Below are 16,031 nucleotides of genomic sequence, written 5' to 3'. Positions count from 1 at the left end.
AACTTAAACATTGCTAAACCATTTATGTATGTACTGTTTGAAAGAAAGTTAATGATGTTATAATTCAGTCATTTTATATTTTTTAGTAATCTCTTCATTTATCGGAATACATGCAATTATTACATTTCTTTAGAAAAATGCTTATAAGGAGGATTGTATGCACGGCACAATCAAGGGTTACAATAATTACTCCTGTGGCTTTCTGAACTGGCAACTTTGCCGCCGGAATGTCAACGTTTCATCGAGCAGTAGCGGTTTCGCAGGGCGAAAAAGTGACAAAAAATGGCCGATCCAAATCAAAACATTATATGTGCTCCGGACGATTGTGCGATAAAGATTATTAAATGGAAAGTGCGCGAAGGTTTTCCGGTAACTATCGGCAGCATTATACTGTTCTACGAGTTATTGGAAGGAAGTGATAAAGAAGTGAAGCGTCTGAAGACGACAAAAAGTGGCGTCGTAAAGAAACGCTTAGCGCGAGAAGGCGCGACTGTGGCGAAAGGGTAAGCGCATCATCGATTCCCACGGATCGATGAAATCGATTAAATTTGGCGCAGTCGGTGTTGCAGTTGTTGATCGATTGTTGTTGTTGATGTTTCCTGGCGTCCGTTTACAGAAAGCCGGTACTCGAGCTAGGTCAATGCAGCCACACAACAGTTATCAAGGACATGTGCGCCGATTGCGGGGCAGACCTTCGCCAAGATGAACCTAGCAGTTGTTCCAAGGCTTCGGTACCGATGATTCATTCCGTACCGGAGCTGAAAGTAACGGAAACATTGGCCAAAAAGCTCGGGCAAGCCGACACTGAGCGACTGTTGAGTGACAAAAAATTAGTCTTGCTAGTGGATCTTGATCAAACGCTAATTCACACCACAAATGATAACGTGCCAAACAATTTAAAGGTAACATTTCAACTGAAATATTGATTCTTTTTTCAAAACTCTCTACACTTTTGTCATTATAGGATGTATATCACTTTCAATTGTATGGTCCGAACTCGCCGTGGTATCACACGAGGTTAAGGCCCGGAGCACTAGAATTTTTAGCTAAAATGCACCCCTACTATGAGCTCCACATATGCACGTTTGGTGCGCGCAATTACGCGCACATGATTGCCCAGTTCCTAGACAAGGATGGAAAGTTCTTTTCCCATCGCATTTTGTCTCGCGATGAATGTTTTAACGCGACTAGTAAGACAGACAATTTAAAGGCATTGTTTCCATGCGGTGATTCCATGGTGTGTATTATCGATGATCGGGAAGACGTGTGGAATATGGCTGCAAATTTGATACAGGTTAAACCGTATCATTTTTTCCAACACACTGGGGACATAAACGCTCCGCCAGGAATGTCGAAGAACGAGCTTGATGGAAAAGGTGTTGACTTCAAGGAGTTAATGAATCAATCGATGAAAGAGAAAAAAACAAAAGACACAGAAGACGAGGGTAGACCACCAACCCCTAAAATTCAGACACCGGAAGACAAACAGCAAACGTGTGATAAAAGCATGCCAGAAGATGTGTTGAACGACAATGATGGACAAACAAATATAAACCCTGTAGAAAAAAAATTACTAAGTGGGCATGTTGATAATGAAACGAAGGATATAAAAGAAAAGCAAACTGACACTGTTACGGATGACGTAAGCAATAAGCGAGATGAAAAGGTGGCCCCGATACAGGATGCTGTTTCATCAGAAGACAAAAATGAAGATGGGACTGGAGGGAAAAAACAATCGACCGACGAGGATATCCGAACTGAAGCGAAACGTGAGGATGATATAAAAGAAGTCCATAATGAGTCGTCGACACAAGAGGATCTTGCTGCTGTAGATAAAGAACCCGATTCAGAAGATTCTACCAAAGTGAACGCTTGTATTAAAGAGGATGAAAAAGAGCTACTTGAGATAGAGGATCCGGACGATTATCTGCTTTACCTCGAACATATACTGTTGAAGATTCACGAAACATTCTACGAAGAATACGATAAAACAAAGGATATCTCCGATTTGAAACAGCTCATACCTAAGGTTAAAGCGCGGGTTCTCGTGGGGACACGGCTTTGCTTTTCCGGGCTTATACCGAATAATGTAAAATTGGAACAAAGCAAGGCTTATCTGATAGCGCGCAGCTTAGGAGCGGTTGTATCACAAAACCTGGAACCAACGACAACGCACCTCGTTGCGGTCACCATCGGAACGTCAAAGGTAAACAATGCGCGAAAAAATGCTAAAATAAAAATCGTCACCCCAGAGTGGCTATGGTCGTGTGCGGAACGTTGGGAGCACGTGGAAGAGGTTTTGTTTCCGCTGAAAGCATCAAATCCGGCCAAAATGCGACAACCGCCTCCACATTGCCACAGCCCAGGTTAGTAGCAGGTTTCTCAACAACGAAACCGAAACGTAACAAAATGAAATTTAACCGTTAATTTATACATCCTTCTAGAGCACGTCGTTAGCTATGGGACAATGTCAAAGTGTCGGGAAGAGCCCAAGTTCATGGACACCGTTAATCCGCTGTTGAGCTTTTCAAACGATGACCTTGATGCAATGAATAACGATTTTGATAACTTTTTCGAATCGGACGATAGTTCTAGTGATGAAGAACCAGTGGACATCGAGAATCCTCCCATGGAAAAATCACTGCGAAAGCGTAAACGCGTAGAGGAGATCGAAACCAACCGTGGACGACATAACATATTCCGGAAGCGAACCGAAGAGGAAGAGAAAGAAAACAGCCTAATTCTTGAACAGGATAATGTTGAAAATAATGACGAAAATAGTCAAACAAATGCTTCTTCGGACGATGATGACGAGAGTCCGAGTGCGAAATTCCGCCGCGGAGGAGATTTGCCATCGGATTTAGATATGGGATCGAATAGCGAAGGAAGCAATGAGCCGATTGATGATGTTGATGACGGTGATTGGAATATGATGGGTGCAGCGCTGGAAAGAGAATTTCTTGGTTTGGATGATTAGGTCAGAATTTCACACTAGAGTACAATGTAAAGTCGTGTACAAAAGTACATAAAAGGATTATGAATAAAAAAGCACACATTCTGTAGATATCCGTAAAGTACGTTGTAATATTACTTTTATTTTAACTTTAAAACTACTTTTTCACATAACACGTGCATTGCAATCACTATATTTAAATATTAATTCATACCGCAAACGGTTGTTCTTTGCCATCCTCATGATATTTGATATATGTTTCACCGTGCGTGAAATCTCGTGAACCTTCTAGACGGCCCCGAGCTGGTGCATTAGAATAATCAAATGCATTCTGTGATTTACCGAATAGCCGATTAGCTTCCTCTATATCTTCACGGTATTTTCCTACCACTACTTTTTTACCAGTAATTGGGTCGGTTACATCGCCCAAAGGATAGACTATCTCCTCAATCGTATGAGATATTAAACGAGTCAACTTTTCCGACATTTCCTTTATCAAAACGATGTCGCCAGTTTTACAACGCTTATCGGGATCATGGGCGAAGTAAAACTCGTCCTTTTTGAAATACTGCAAAATGTAATGGATAGAGCTATGCGATAAGTTTGAACTTATGCAACTTACAGCATTTAGCTGTACCACTCACCATGTTAAGATTCGTATCCAACTCCATTCGTCGCACTCGTATTTTAGATGCATTTTGCTTCACACACGGAACAACTTGTCCTAAGAGCATTGCCGCTCGGCTAGCCATGTTTTGGTTGATAGCGCAGTACAAAAAGCTTTGTGGCAAAAAGTAGATTATTTTCTAAATTCCAAAATAATCACACCGGCATGGATTGGATCTGTCAACATATAAACAAGGTGTCTACAACTACTTCAGAATCTAGTAGTTAAAATACTACCTATAATTAGTATCATGTAAGTAATTAAAATCTAAGAGGCAAATCTAAAGGAAGAAAGCAAGCGTTGCTAATAGTAATAACGAACAATAGTCGCAGTGAAAATTGTTCATTATAACCACAGTGCGACATGCGTTGATTGTCATTCAAGTTCTTGTCATGATTGTCAAAACTCAAATGTATCGCCATCTTTGATTTGCTTTTTGACAAAGTTTGGCTAGAAACAGGTTGCCTGCGTGGTTTTGTTAAGAGCAGGAAAGTTACGAATTGGTGTAAAACAGAAATTTTTAACAGCGGATATCATCCAAAAACATTCCTCTTAATTCTCAAAAATAACTGAGTAGCTTTACCGTAAGTTTGTTAACGTATGTGTTGCCGGTATAGACCGATTATGGCGTAGACTTAAACCTTCCTCGCTGACACCAACGCGGCCATTTTTTAACCTGAAAACGGCGTTGCTGCTTCTTATGCACCTTTCTTATTACTACCGTAAAACAAGTTCGTTCATGATTACCTCTTCTCTGAACGTATATTCACAGTTTGTATGATGGCTGACGATAGTCTTTTAAACGATTCCAATTTGGCCACTCTTGGAAGCAATGATGATGAAGCCGAGCTTCTCATAGAGGTAGGTTACTAGTGATAGCGCTGCGTTCATGCCATTTTACTTCGTTACACCCAACTGCTGGTCGTCGACGCAGATCACACGGTATAGCTTCATTCGCTCTAATAGATGACGTTTTATCGCAGGATGATTATCTCAAGGGATCAGAATTGCAAATTGATCCCGAGCTGGAGGCCATCAAAGCACGGGTGAAAGAGATGGAAGAAGAGGCGGAAAAGTTAAAACAGCTGCAGTCAGAAGTCACAAAACAGATGACCCTAGGCTCACCTACCGGCTCTACGCCCATGTTGACTGCGGAAGAAAAGGCCGAGGTTGACAATAGATCCATCTACGTAGGTAACGTTGACTACGGTGCGACAGCAGAGGAGTTAGAAGCTCACTTTCATGGATGCGGCGCAATTAACAGAGTTACGATCCTCTGTAACAAAGCCGACGGTCATCCAAAAGGATTTGCGTATATCGAGTTTGGATCAAAAGAATTTGTTGAGACTGCTCTCGCTATGAATGAAACACTATTCCGAGGAAGGCAGATCAAGGTAAACCCGAAGCGTACGAATCGTCCAGGAATGTGCCAAACCAATCGGTTTCCTCGCGGAGTACGAGGACGAGCCGCTAGAGTATCAAGAGCCTGCTGTTATGGAGCGCACCGTGGCACCAGGAGACCCATGTGAGTGATTTCAAACAAAATTATGTGCAAGTACAATTTTTTAAAATGACGTTATGACCTACGATTTGTTTTTTGTTTTATTTTCAGTCGGGGCTACCGTGGCCGAGCTACGTATTACGCACCTTATTAAAGGGTGAAAATTCCTATATCTAGATGTATAACCAGACTAGACGTTAGGATATTTAGCTAAACGTAGGGGTAAGTAGAGATGATTTTTTTTTGCTACTTGTACATTCACTTACATTTGTCTTATCCTGTTATTATCTCTTCGGTGATCAAATGTTACTTCAATGTTTAAAATTAGACTACGCACTTTACAAATCAAAACAATGTAGCTAGGACTCACATAGTGTAGTTTTCATTTGGTATAAATTATACTAAATGCTGATTTACAGTCTGCATGATCCTTCTTCGCACATTTGAAGACTATATTGGCTAGCTTGATGATTTGGTTTGATATTCGTTTTAAAATCTGTACTAAAAATATTGTACATTTCTCACCTCGGCATGTATTTGAACATAACGTCGATTAATAAGATTATACTAAATCTATAACGTAAACATGTTTGTTAGCAGTTTTATCGATGTGATGTTTGGCCTGTTGGCAAAGTAGATGATGTTTTTTTTTATTTTAAGAAGCTATAACTGCTCAACTTTTAGATGGCTAGAACAATCTTACTCTTACAATCTTACTTACTGTAAATTTAACTTTTTTTGTTCAACTTTAAAACTCAGTAGCATTGCTTTGTTAATTTTTAGATAAACATTGCCCTTTTTATCTAATTTTTGCAGATAATAAAAAATATATAATGATATTTTTCAAAAAACATTATTTGTATCCATCACACCTCGAAAATTGTGCGCTTGCAGCGTGTAGCCTTCTCGGCCACAGCTTGCTTAACGCGCAACAGAAGCAAAAATGCCCAAATACACCCTATCACCAGCAGAAATAATGTTTTTTGAAATCCCTGAAGCAGACACTGCGTTTGGCATAGTTCAAAAGAAAGTGATGAACAGAAACGCTACAAAAAATACAGTGGATAATAAAAAAGGACAAAAAAATCGAAAGCTCCACAAAAAACTGAAATAAATGTCGATTGAAAAAAATCGAAAAAGTCCTTTTGAAATAAAAAGAAAAGATAAAGATGGCATCATGTAGAAAAAATGCATATATCTTAAAAAAACGGATAACCAGATGCCCACCAACCATAAATCGAAGAAAAGATGGTATTGAAAACAAATACGGCGCATATTTGAGAAGAGAATACAATATTGGTTCAAAGTAATTGAAAAAAAAATCGTACAAGAACAAACAACAGAAAACAGGTGACACACTAGAAGAGACAACATAAAACGCGCCTATCAAAATAGGAATGATCAGAATATGAACAAAAAGAAATAATAAACTGAAGAAGCAAAATTATGGTTTTCTGAAAAAGTTTTACTGTTTGACATACCGAAAGAGATTGGGGTTGATTTTCTTTTCTACTAATTCTAAATATTTTTTGAAATTTTCTTATACGTTTTTTATTTACTTTTGATGTGTGTTATATATTGTGGACGTATTTCTGCATTTAAAATATGTCGTCTTCGTACAAATCTTCGGTTCTTGTGTACGAAGTCTTGCTACAAATTTTTGAAACAAAGTCTTGCTTCTTGGACATGGAACCAACCAAAGGAGTGACATTAACAGAACCGGCCAAGCTTCCTATGCTGATACCGTTCGACAAAGTTGTATGACTTCCGACAGCGTTACTAGTACTGGAGATCGCATTCAAGCCTTGCGGATGAATGAGCTGGGTTTGCGTATGATGTTGAGGCTGTCAGGAGGTGGTTTTCTTGTTCTGCTTGATGGCAATTACATAGCGCTGAGCCACGAACAACGGCGGTGAGTAACCATCAGGGTACGTCGGATCCTCGAACAGTACCTCATACTCTTCGTTCGCCGTCTGAGGTAGCTGATTGATGATGGCTTTGTAGAAGCAAGTTGTTTGCGGATAGAGTGCCATGACGGTTGTGCCTTTAGGAAATAACGCCTGCCCATCTGTCTCTGGATTGGCGCGCATAAGCGGCAATGGAACGATCCGACGCCGGCTAAGCACATGCCTATCCTTTTGTTCTTCGTCGATGTCGTCTACTTCATACTTGCTGGTCGACGACACGTACTGTACTACTTCAGCTAGAATCCAGTTCTCTTCGCCCTCTTCGCTCTTGACAAGCGCAGCTACCATGTCCCCCGGCTTAGAAATATAGCTGCTGTCTGCGGGAATTGAACCGCACAAATGGGGGATTTTTTCTCCCGGCTTGCTCACGAACAGAGGTAACGTTTGGGCTGAAATTTGAAGCATTTTCATCAACGCACCACGTCGTATGGTTTCCTTGTTTCCTGCGTTACGAGCCTGAATTCTGCGCTCGTTGCGGATGTTTCGAATGTCCTGTATCTTCGAAAGCGCCTGTCGTATGAGCGTTTCTTCTTGCAATGCATCCTGAAGGCCCACTTTGTACAACGTCTTTAACTTGTGGTTTAGAGCAGGTGATTTATCATCGTTTGACATCTTGTTCAACCTTATCATTTGATTGATGTTCGATTCGTTGCGTTTCCGTTCCGTTTCAATTTCACACACCAGTGTTTTAAGAGACTTCAAACGTTCCTTTAAATTCACACAAAGATTGAGAAATTAGGGAAGGAAAACAGTATGTCCGTAGAAACAACATACCTGCACCTGCAGCGTTGCTTGTTCCGCTGTTAAGGGCATGACTGAAATGCAAGGCCAAACAAACCGGGCTTGCTAGTACAAGAATGAATTTGTTGGTCTGATGCTAGATTTTCGTAAGCTGTGATAAAACACTTGGCGTGCAATTTGTGCAACGATAAGCTTTTTTTCCCTGGTTTAACATACACTGCTAAACTTAACAGCTACATAGTTCAAACTTGAACAATCGTTTCAAATCGAAAAAGAGAAAACAGCGTTTAATGGGAACTGTATATAAGGGCCAAAGGTAATGTTAATTTGTTTTTTTTTCGCATTTTTAACTCGACAGCAGCAGAACTCAATTGACAGCAATAGTTAAAGCCCGGTTGACATATATGCATAATCATGATTATTCAATATGATGTTAAACAAAAGCATGAATATGGGAATTAAAAAAAATCACCCACACAAATAATCTTACTGCACGCATATATAAAAACAATAACCGGAGAAAAAGTTTCCGTATTCAATAGTTGTAAATTAAAGTTTCCATTTGTTCTTGTGTGTCAACCACGGTGAAGATCAGTGCCACCATTATGACATTATTTACGTTTCGATGCAGCAGATGGCATCGATGGGTAACGCACTCTTTTGCACTCCAATTTGTTAGTGTCTTTCATAAAATCTGCGAGGACGGTTCAGCGCATAAGTTAAAAACACTAGTGTATTAATGATGGAGTGATATTCAAGCATTTTAGTTTGAGATTTTATTGCTCAGAAGTATATTTTTATGGATGACGCGGTGGTGAATCATTAAACGCGCATAAGTCAAACCAAACACCGCGCACACCTGAAAGCTTCGGCTTATGACATATTTGGCATCGCGCGCATTTCTGTGGCCTAATCCGCATGTGATCTATTTGCGCGCAGTTCAATATCAAATTAAAAAGCAATTACCATGTTGTGAAATAAATGCACCTGTCTACAACGGAGAACTACATCATTATTGGGAGCATCAAAAACAACACTTTATATCTTACGTGTTCATGCGGTAGTGAATGTTTGGTATTTTTATTTTTCGTGGCCGCTGCAACAATGATTACTAAGCAAAGCCTGAGTGGCAATATTTCTTTAGGAAATGTTTCTTCCGTAAGTGACCCTTCTACAGGCAGAGCACCGAACATCTCTATCATTCATCCAAATGTCATTTACATTCCCACAGCTCGTTAACGGGTGTGACAGCAGCAGCGGAGATTCTTCCCATGAAGAGATCAGCAGAGACGATCAAGGCAGCAATGATCGCCGAACGAACGATTGTACCCTTCATCGTGGTTCTAGTCACACAAAATCTATACCACCCGGTTTGCTAGCCTCTGACGATAGCTGTAATGCGGTAGACAAAAAACTGGGCAGTGACGACGAGCAGCAAAGGCGGCGTGCGAATTTGTTCAGGGATTCCGATCTCTCGTTCAATGGCAAAATAAGCCCATTGATAGAGGGCACAGGACGAGTAACAAACTGTGCTCTAGAAGTATCAACTATTTCTAGTAGTTATGGCTTCGTACAGATAAAGCCGAAAGCTTCAGGTTCTTATGAGTGTGATGAAGCTGCTCAAGAGAAAACACTGAACGAAACGTGTGAACTGTTAACAAAAGAGAACAAATCGTTGACTCATTACGAGAATGAACAGTCGCCAGATATGTTTGCGGAAGATGACGATACGGTGGACGACAAAAAGAAGAATGACGAAAGCCTTTCACGCGCGTACCAACGTACCAGTGGAATGTCCTCGAAGGAGTTAGAGTGTGTAGATGAGAGTAAAGTGGATCGTATAGAGCGTACTTTGTTGAAACGGTTACAGATGTCGCTTGCCGGTATTCCACCGCCTCCAGCGTTAACGTACTCAGCTATCGACGTCGGGAGTATGCTTGCAATTTATCACAGTAATGCTGAGCGGTGGTTAGCAGCACATAGCTTGAGTAAGTCGGACAGTGCCCGGGAAGCAACGGACAACACAAACGAGACTGACGGTAGTGCTACTGCCGGGATGGATGATAAAAAAGCGCAGGAGTGCCTTAGCAAGCCAACTCAAACATTGGCCGATTTGGCGAACATCGCATGGCCCGAGTTAACGAAGCACCGTGCTCATGGACTGCACTATAACCGATCGTTGGCAACGGAAATGTTTGAATTGTTAAGCTTGAAATACATCGAACGCTATCTAAGCGCGGAAACGAGCTCTTCCTTTAATATGACTATTTTGCAGTCAAGTGCAAAAAAACGGAATCAACGACTGAAGTAAGTACGGCTAGAGAAATATAGTTTATATGTGTTTTTTTTTTACTTTTCCCTACGTATATTTCTTTTAGATTATTGAGCCAATCGCCCGGTAGGCGACTAAGCCATCTGGCAAAACGCAGGGCAATATTTTCGTCCGAGAGTTTACTTAGTAATAGCGACAGCAAATGTGCAACAAGCAGCAGTGGAAGGGGCATTATTAACGCAAATTCACTTAGGAAGTTAAACCCGCACAGAGTATGCAATACCAGACAAGTGTTTCTAGATCCCAAGTAAGTTGCTTTTTGCTTCTTTCTATTTGCAACTGCAAACATTAAGCGCGATAGTTTGCGAGCATTATATCGTAAACAATTTTGTTATTCGGCAATTTTTCACTCAAGCTATCATTAGTTAACATGTTTGCGATTGCATCATTCATAAATTACTTTACAATTTACACTTAATTACATTCTATTATTTTTTTCCCCCAGAAAATCGGACAACCGTAGGAAAAATAAAATTAAAACTCCTAAACGTAGGACTCCAGGCGGAAAAAAGTCACCCCATCGACGGACCCCTGGATCATCCAGCAAAAGCTTGACACTGAGGCACGTTGTTACTAGTTCTAAACCAGGTACCCAACCGGTCCACGTCCCGGCTACTCGTGAAACATCAAAACGGGCCCTTTTCCTCAGCCCTCAGAATGGTGGTGTGACGGCCTCTGCACGCGCTTACGGCAGCAACAGCAAACAAACAGATCGTTCTATATTCTCAGAGGCACGGGTATTGAAATCAAAACGGTCGCTGTTTTCGCCAACACATGAGTCACAGTCTAGCATTCAACCATGTTCAGGCGCATCAACATTTGCAGGAACGGCTGCTTCGTCGTCCTTGAAAACGATGTCAGTTAGCAACGCGGTATCGTCGAATAAGCGAGGACGCTCCCCTGCGGTCGATAACGATAATGACGAGCGGACGGAGAAAATCCCACGCATGGAATCCTCCGGACTGAGTGAAGAGGATCTGACCCCACGGTCGCTAAAGTTTGCCCGCAGCAAAAGTTTCTGCGTTGGTTTGCAAAGTGCTGGTGGGCAGCAAACGGGGCCGTCGGAGTGTGCAACAGGTTTAGGAGGGAAGTTGCTATTTCGTTCTAATTCGGAGGTATCTGCCGAAGATGGCCATCGTCCCGTAATGATGCTGACGGAGAATCATAAGAAGGTAATATCATCTGCATTACATAATACGTTATTCTATTTTATAGCTCCAATATCAATTGCAGAAGCTACTGTGGGCGGTTTCACATGCGCTGAATAGCAAACAAATCACCACAAAACACGAACAGTTTAAAGAATACGCGTCCAATCTGGTACGCGTAGTGAAGAGACTGTTTCTCGAGTTTAACGATCTAACCACCAATCGGACCAGCGATAAATTGCTCAAGTAAGGCCTGCATAGCTAATCCACCCATTTGGCTTGAACCGAGAATGAATGTTTTTGTTCTTTTTTTTTACAGCTTAGCAAACAAACACGTGTACGAAGTGATACAAGGTAAAAGCGTGGACGATATTTACTTCCGCGAGAAAATACGCATCATGCATACACGAAATATGCCGAAACTGCAGGGTTACATCGCACCTGAGGAATACGAAAGGCGAAAGCTAAAACGCACCGGGTCGATCGTAAGCATCAGCTCCGATGTTTCATCTCCGTTTGATTTCTCGCTAAGCGCTAGTCAAAGCCTGCTCAGTCAGAGTTCCGTACTCTCGCAGGGAAGCTCGCTAGGGGGTTTGTCACAGTTATCCCAAACGAGCAGCAGCTTCGTGCGGGGAGGACAGATTAAGACTGCGGCTTCCACTGGAAGTATGAATACGGTTGGACTTGTGCGTGGTGTTGGAACTAGCTTAAGTACCACGGTGTTACGCGAAAATGTTGACAGTGAGCTGCGACAACGGTCCACTAAGAAGCTACTGAGCTTTTCGGGAAAGGACCAGAAAAACGTTAGTCCCTTCAGAATGGAGAAAAATAGCCTTTTAGGAGGTAGCGCGAATGCCAACAAACTGCTGGTCGGTGGTGCGCTTAATTCTAGTATCATGAAAGCTAAGCGACAGATTTCATTCGAGTAGCGAAAACCCGTTCAGGAGAACTATTGGCGAAGCGTTGCGTGTAAGAAATTCTTTATTCCTGTAGTCTGCTTTTCCAGTGGTTATCTATTTCGTGACAAGATAAAAATGGCCACTTTTTTATATATCGTTATAGGAGATCATGATTTCAAAACATAAAACGCTCTTAATAAAACATTATCATGTATTAGAAAATAACGTATCATGAGGATTCATTAAAAGTGATTTTACGAAACTATCGTTCGCGTTTGTCATCCAATCGATCATGTAGACGATTGCATATGGCGAATCGTTTGACAGCCTCTACTCGAAGACGTCAGCTGTTCCCCACTGCTACAAATCGTAAACAAAACCAGCGTTCTGTTTTTCTTGCGCAGTATAGCAGCCTCTACCCAAAACATTCAAGAAAGCATACGGAACGGAGGTGATAGGTGATGCTTGCTATACGCTGGTAGCATTGAATTTGTTGCGGCCTTGCGTATTTGGTAGAGTGGGGGCTCAAAGGAATCAGCTTCAAGGTAAGATACTCATTCGGCAGTGGCAGAGTGATGTTCGTTTACGTAAACACGTACGTTTCGGCAAAGAAGCCCTTTTCAAAGTATCGGCGGAGCTGTTTGTTTACATAGGTTGGTTAGTTCGTAAAAGCGACGACGACACCGGTAAGGCTTATGTCACAGCTAGGTTGTGTTGCTATTGTTGTTGTTTGTGTTGTCGCAATAGAGGGAGCGTGTGTGAAAATAGACACGGCGTGCTATTTTTAGTGACGCACATGGTGGGAACGGTTTTGATGATTAAAATTAACAAAAAAAAAGAAACCTATCAAATTAAGTGGTTATTGAAGGGGAGAAGAAAACTTATTCAATCACAGTTTGTACACCTTGCGTCACACACTAAGAGGTTATAATTGTTAGCAAAATGAAATCGCAACAAGCAACATTCATGTTTCATTTTTATTTTTGTGCCATTTTAGAGCTTAGAATGTTGAAGATTCGCACGGGGCGAAGACGCAGTGATGATAGAAACCCCGATTGGACAACAATGGTGGTCACTCTCTAACAGTCACACACTACCGATAGTGTAATGCTCATCATTATCGACATTGTAAACCAAGGAGCAAGTTCAAAATACTCACCAAACTAGCGCCTCGTAGCCGAATGACGAAAGAAGAGGCATCGCGAAGGGCGAACGAACTGAGGACAAACGAGCGATTGGCACCTTGAAACGTGTACCGATAACGGTGAAGGTGAAACGCAACCCACGGTTTACGGTGTAGCGACGAATTCGGCAAATCACTAGTGGAATGGAAAGATCAGTGGCTTTGCTGCCGCTGTTTACGCTGTTTGGCGTCCCATCGAAAACGACTGTCACGGCGCTAGTGCCAGCAGCAGAGGGTGCGGTGACGGTGGTAGCACTAGCTCTAAATTCTAACCTCGCAAGCGTGCGCGGCTAGCAGCTAAGCATCTAAGGACACTACGAAGCGCGGCAGCAAGCAGCGGCAGTCACGTATCACACACGGCAATTGAAAAAAGAAGGAATCGCGCGCGCTCGTTGCTTTGTGCCCCCTCCTATGTGCGCTGTCGTTTTCGTCAGGTGATGATATAACAACCAACACGGGTGCTCTAGGGTGCACGGTGTGAAAATTCGGTCGGTGCTCCAGTTTCGCGGCCGCGAAATCGTGCGTCTACCGTCGGGTTGGAAGTGGTGGTTGAGGAGATTTGAAAATAAGAATGCCACAGACACTGTTGTCACCTTAGCCTTCGACGCGTATGATTTTTAATGTTGTGATCCTTGCGCTTGAAAGTTTCTGAACCAGTCTGCGCGACCACGCTGTACTTTCCCGTCCTCCCGTCGTGTTGAGGCACGCGTAATATACGCACTTTCAACAATATTTAAAAAAATCCACGCAAGCGGAACAGCATGGATCGGGATAAGAATGAAACCTCGTCGAACTCGGGCATTGCCGGGGGGTTTGCTGGATGCATCACTCGGTTCATTTGCCAGCCACTAGATGTGCTAAAGATTCGCTTTCAGCTGCAGGTGGAACCGTTGAGCGAGCAGCATGTGACCTCGAAGTATCGAACCATCGTCCAATCCACCCGGCTAGTTTATCGCGAGGAAGGCCTGCGAGCGTTCTGGAAGGGCCACAACCCCGCCCAGGTCCTCTCGATCATATACGGCGTGGCACAGTTTTCATCGTACGAACACTTCAACCATCTGCTGCGTACGGTCGACACGTTCGAGCGGCACCAAAGTGCTCGAAACTTTGTTTGCGGCGCCCTGAGTGGCACGTTTGCAACTGTGATAACGCTTCCATTGGATGTGGTGCGCACACGACTGATCTCGCAGGACCCAGGGCGAGGGTACCGCAGCTCTGTGCAGGGCCTAAAGCTCATATACACACACGAGGGCGTTCGCGGACTTTACCGTGGGGTCGGTCCGAGTGTGCTCCAGATAGCACCCCTCACTGGGGGTCAGTTCATGTTCTACAACATCTTCGGCAGCATGTTCCGGCAGTACTTTAACATCAGCGCCAACGAGTCGTTACCGGCGATTGAGCTGTTTATCTGCGGTGGATTGGCCGGTCTATGCACGAAACTACTGGTGTACCCGCTCGACCTCGCTAAAAAACGGCTGCAGATCCAGGGCTTTGCTAAGAGCCGTCAGACGTACGGCCGGCACTTCGTATGTGATAACATGTTCAACTGCCTGTACAACATAGCCAAGCAAGAGGGCATGATCGGATTGTACAAGGGCCTGTACCCAGCCCTGTTGAAGGCGTGTTTCATGTCCGCGTTCTACTTCGCGATCTACGACGAAATGGTGCTCATCCTTAACCACTGATAGTGAGATACCGGCGGATTTAGAAGGCTTGTTTGATGCAAATTGAGGGGATTCTTTTACCTCGTCGTTGGTGGGATATGAGTGAAAAGCTTAGCTGGCTGTTTTCATCGTCCCTCTCTGCAACAACCCTCGCAAACACTCGTCTTCCAGCCGGCAGTGCTTGATGAGTTTTACCCTTTGCGCGACAGCAGAATGCCAAGTGATTAGCTAGTGCGTTCAATTTTCGGTTTGTATACTGTTAGTGTTAATCACTGATTAACGAGAAGATTATCGATTATTTCATATCACAGGCCTAAAGATTCCACCCTGTAATGTGAACCGCCTAACATAGCGAGCCGTGTAAGAGTATGTTAGAAGATTTTCGTCTGTCTTAATTTGACCGGAGGTTAAAAGTTCCTGTAAGTGGAAGCAAGCAATTGCGTGAAAAAGGAAAACAGAATTAATTGACGCAATAAAATGATTGCAATTATTGGCTAAATCCTATCGAATAATGAAATTGAAATGAACTGTCTATCGCACGTACTGTGCACGAAGATCATTATTTTAAAATTGCAATTGGCGAAGAACCTAAATCATAAAACGCTTTGAAAGCCTTTCGTAGGAGACGGCTTAACCGTGGAACTATGATAAAATTGTATCGCAGTCTTTTCGTTGTACAGCTTTTCGAATCATATGCGCGAAAGCCACGTACTTACACCACTTTTCATTTTTAATTTAAATACTATTGTAACCATTGACCATTTTTCGTGTGAGCTTTTCAATATAAGTTACTTTTGTATTAACCATGAAGGGCTGCAAAGAACTCAGGAAAACTTATAATACGTTACGAATAGAACTTTAATAGTGCTCTGTAAAAGGAAGCAACGGAAACTGTTTGTTTTCAACGAATTTCTTCTTTTGATTTGCTATGGGGCTGCAGCTAAGCTGCTGAGAAAATTTTTATTCCACGTGCGGT

At 42.6% G+C, this 16,031-nt stretch overlaps 6 protein-coding genes across 6 annotated transcripts; 4 read left to right on the top strand and 2 right to left on the bottom strand.

Moving 5' to 3' along the window:
• The first annotated feature begins 282 nt into the window (after nucleotides 1-282).
• Nucleotides 283-3,064, top strand: LOC128723173 (RNA polymerase II subunit A C-terminal domain phosphatase). The gene is made up of 4 exons (XM_053816887.1): nucleotides 283-503; nucleotides 617-902; nucleotides 965-2,366; nucleotides 2,445-3,064. The coding sequence occupies exons 1-4, from the start codon at nucleotides 283-285 to the stop codon at nucleotides 2,975-2,977; spliced, it is 2,442 nt and encodes an 813-aa protein (XP_053672862.1). The 3' UTR covers nucleotides 2,978-3,064.
• On the bottom strand, nucleotides 3,064-3,763 carry LOC128723174 (28S ribosomal protein S17, mitochondrial). The gene is made up of 2 exons (XM_053816889.1): nucleotides 3,598-3,763; nucleotides 3,064-3,521 (listed from the first exon to the last, which is right to left on the bottom strand). The coding sequence occupies exons 1-2, from the start codon at nucleotides 3,703-3,705 to the stop codon at nucleotides 3,162-3,164; spliced, it is 468 nt and encodes a 155-aa protein (XP_053672864.1). The 5' UTR covers nucleotides 3,706-3,763; the 3' UTR covers nucleotides 3,064-3,161.
• A 342-nt stretch (nucleotides 3,764-4,105) lies between these two features.
• Nucleotides 4,106-6,513, top strand: LOC128723161 (polyadenylate-binding protein 2). Its single transcript, XM_053816875.1, has 5 exons — nucleotides 4,106-4,204; nucleotides 4,393-4,481; nucleotides 4,604-5,145; nucleotides 5,233-5,343; nucleotides 5,938-6,513. Exons 2-4 carry the CDS (start codon nucleotides 4,398-4,400, stop codon nucleotides 5,273-5,275), a joined length of 669 nt encoding a protein of 222 aa, XP_053672850.1. The 5' UTR covers nucleotides 4,106-4,204; nucleotides 4,393-4,397; the 3' UTR covers nucleotides 5,276-5,343; nucleotides 5,938-6,513.
• A 199-nt stretch (nucleotides 6,514-6,712) lies between these two features.
• Nucleotides 6,713-7,901, bottom strand: LOC128725831 (SAGA-associated factor 29). Its single transcript, XM_053819604.1, has 2 exons — nucleotides 7,863-7,901; nucleotides 6,713-7,796 (listed from the first exon to the last, which is right to left on the bottom strand). The coding sequence occupies exons 1-2, from the start codon at nucleotides 7,899-7,901 to the stop codon at nucleotides 6,969-6,971; spliced, it is 867 nt and encodes a 288-aa protein (XP_053675579.1). The 3' UTR covers nucleotides 6,713-6,968.
• Nucleotides 7,902-8,933: 1,032 nt separating this feature from the next.
• Nucleotides 8,934-12,342, top strand: LOC128726089 (uncharacterized). Its single transcript, XM_053819877.1, has 6 exons — nucleotides 8,934-8,987; nucleotides 9,061-10,136; nucleotides 10,208-10,408; nucleotides 10,607-11,333; nucleotides 11,395-11,555; nucleotides 11,629-12,342. The coding sequence occupies exons 1-6, from the start codon at nucleotides 8,934-8,936 to the stop codon at nucleotides 12,236-12,238; spliced, it is 2,829 nt and encodes a 942-aa protein (XP_053675852.1). The 3' UTR covers nucleotides 12,239-12,342.
• Nucleotides 12,343-14,152: 1,810 nt separating this feature from the next.
• LOC128726174 (mitochondrial thiamine pyrophosphate carrier-like) lies at nucleotides 14,153-15,414 on the top strand. Its single transcript, XM_053819965.1, has 2 exons — nucleotides 14,153-15,302; nucleotides 15,367-15,414. Exon 1 carries the CDS (start codon nucleotides 14,153-14,155, stop codon nucleotides 15,074-15,076), a length of 924 nt encoding a protein of 307 aa, XP_053675940.1. The 3' UTR covers nucleotides 15,077-15,302; nucleotides 15,367-15,414.
• Nucleotides 15,415-16,031: the final 617 nt, after the last annotated feature.

Source organism: Anopheles nili, chromosome 3 (genome assembly GCF_943737925.1).
Source record: "Anopheles nili chromosome 3, idAnoNiliSN_F5_01, whole genome shotgun sequence".
Classification (NCBI taxonomy): Eukaryota; Metazoa; Arthropoda; class Insecta; order Diptera; family Culicidae; genus Anopheles; species Anopheles nili.
This window is presented reverse-complemented; position numbering and strand designations above follow the sequence as displayed.

What these genes read in the sequence shown, in the direction of transcription:
- LOC128723173 (XM_053816887.1), top strand. Translation starts at nt 283, where the DNA reads ATGGCCGATCCAAATCAAAACATTATATGTGCTCCGGACGATTGTGCG. An exon ending in GGCGCGACTGTGGCGAAAGG is followed by an intron (nt 504 to 616) that starts GTAAGCGCATCA and finishes GTCCGTTTACAG; the next exon opens with AAAGCCGGTACTCGAGCTAG. An exon ending in ACGTGCCAAACAATTTAAAG is followed by an intron (nt 903 to 964) that starts GTAACATTTCAA and finishes TTGTCATTATAG; the next exon opens with GATGTATATCACTTTCAATT.
- LOC128723174 (XM_053816889.1), bottom strand. Translation starts at nt 3,705, where the DNA reads ATGGCTAGCCGAGCGGCAATGCTCTTAGGACAAGTTGTTCCGTGTGTG. An exon ending in TGGATACGAATCTTAACATG is followed by an intron (nt 3,522 to 3,597) that starts GTGAGTGGTACA and finishes TACATTTTGCAG; the next exon opens with TATTTCAAAAAGGACGAGTT.
- LOC128723161 (XM_053816875.1), top strand. Translation starts at nt 4,398, where the DNA reads ATGATGGCTGACGATAGTCTTTTAAACGATTCCAATTTGGCCACTCTT. An exon ending in AAGCCGAGCTTCTCATAGAG is followed by an intron (nt 4,482 to 4,603) that starts GTAGGTTACTAG and finishes GTTTTATCGCAG; the next exon opens with GATGATTATCTCAAGGGATC. An exon ending in CGTGGCACCAGGAGACCCAT is followed by an intron (nt 5,146 to 5,232) that starts GTGAGTGATTTC and finishes TTTTATTTTCAG; the next exon opens with TCGGGGCTACCGTGGCCGAG.
- LOC128725831 (XM_053819604.1), bottom strand. Translation starts at nt 7,901, where the DNA reads ATGCCCTTAACAGCGGAACAAGCAACGCTGCAGGTGCAG. An exon ending in AAGCAACGCTGCAGGTGCAG is followed by an intron (nt 7,797 to 7,862) that starts GTATGTTGTTTC and finishes GTGAATTTAAAG; the next exon opens with GAACGTTTGAAGTCTCTTAA.
- LOC128726089 (XM_053819877.1), top strand. Translation starts at nt 8,934, where the DNA reads ATGATTACTAAGCAAAGCCTGAGTGGCAATATTTCTTTAGGAAATGTT. An exon ending in CTTTAGGAAATGTTTCTTCC is followed by an intron (nt 8,988 to 9,060) that starts GTAAGTGACCCT and finishes ACATTCCCACAG; the next exon opens with CTCGTTAACGGGTGTGACAG. An exon ending in CAAGTGTTTCTAGATCCCAA is followed by an intron (nt 10,409 to 10,606) that starts GTAAGTTGCTTT and finishes TTTTTCCCCCAG; the next exon opens with AAAATCGGACAACCGTAGGA.
- LOC128726174 (XM_053819965.1), top strand. Translation starts at nt 14,153, where the DNA reads ATGGATCGGGATAAGAATGAAACCTCGTCGAACTCGGGCATTGCCGGG.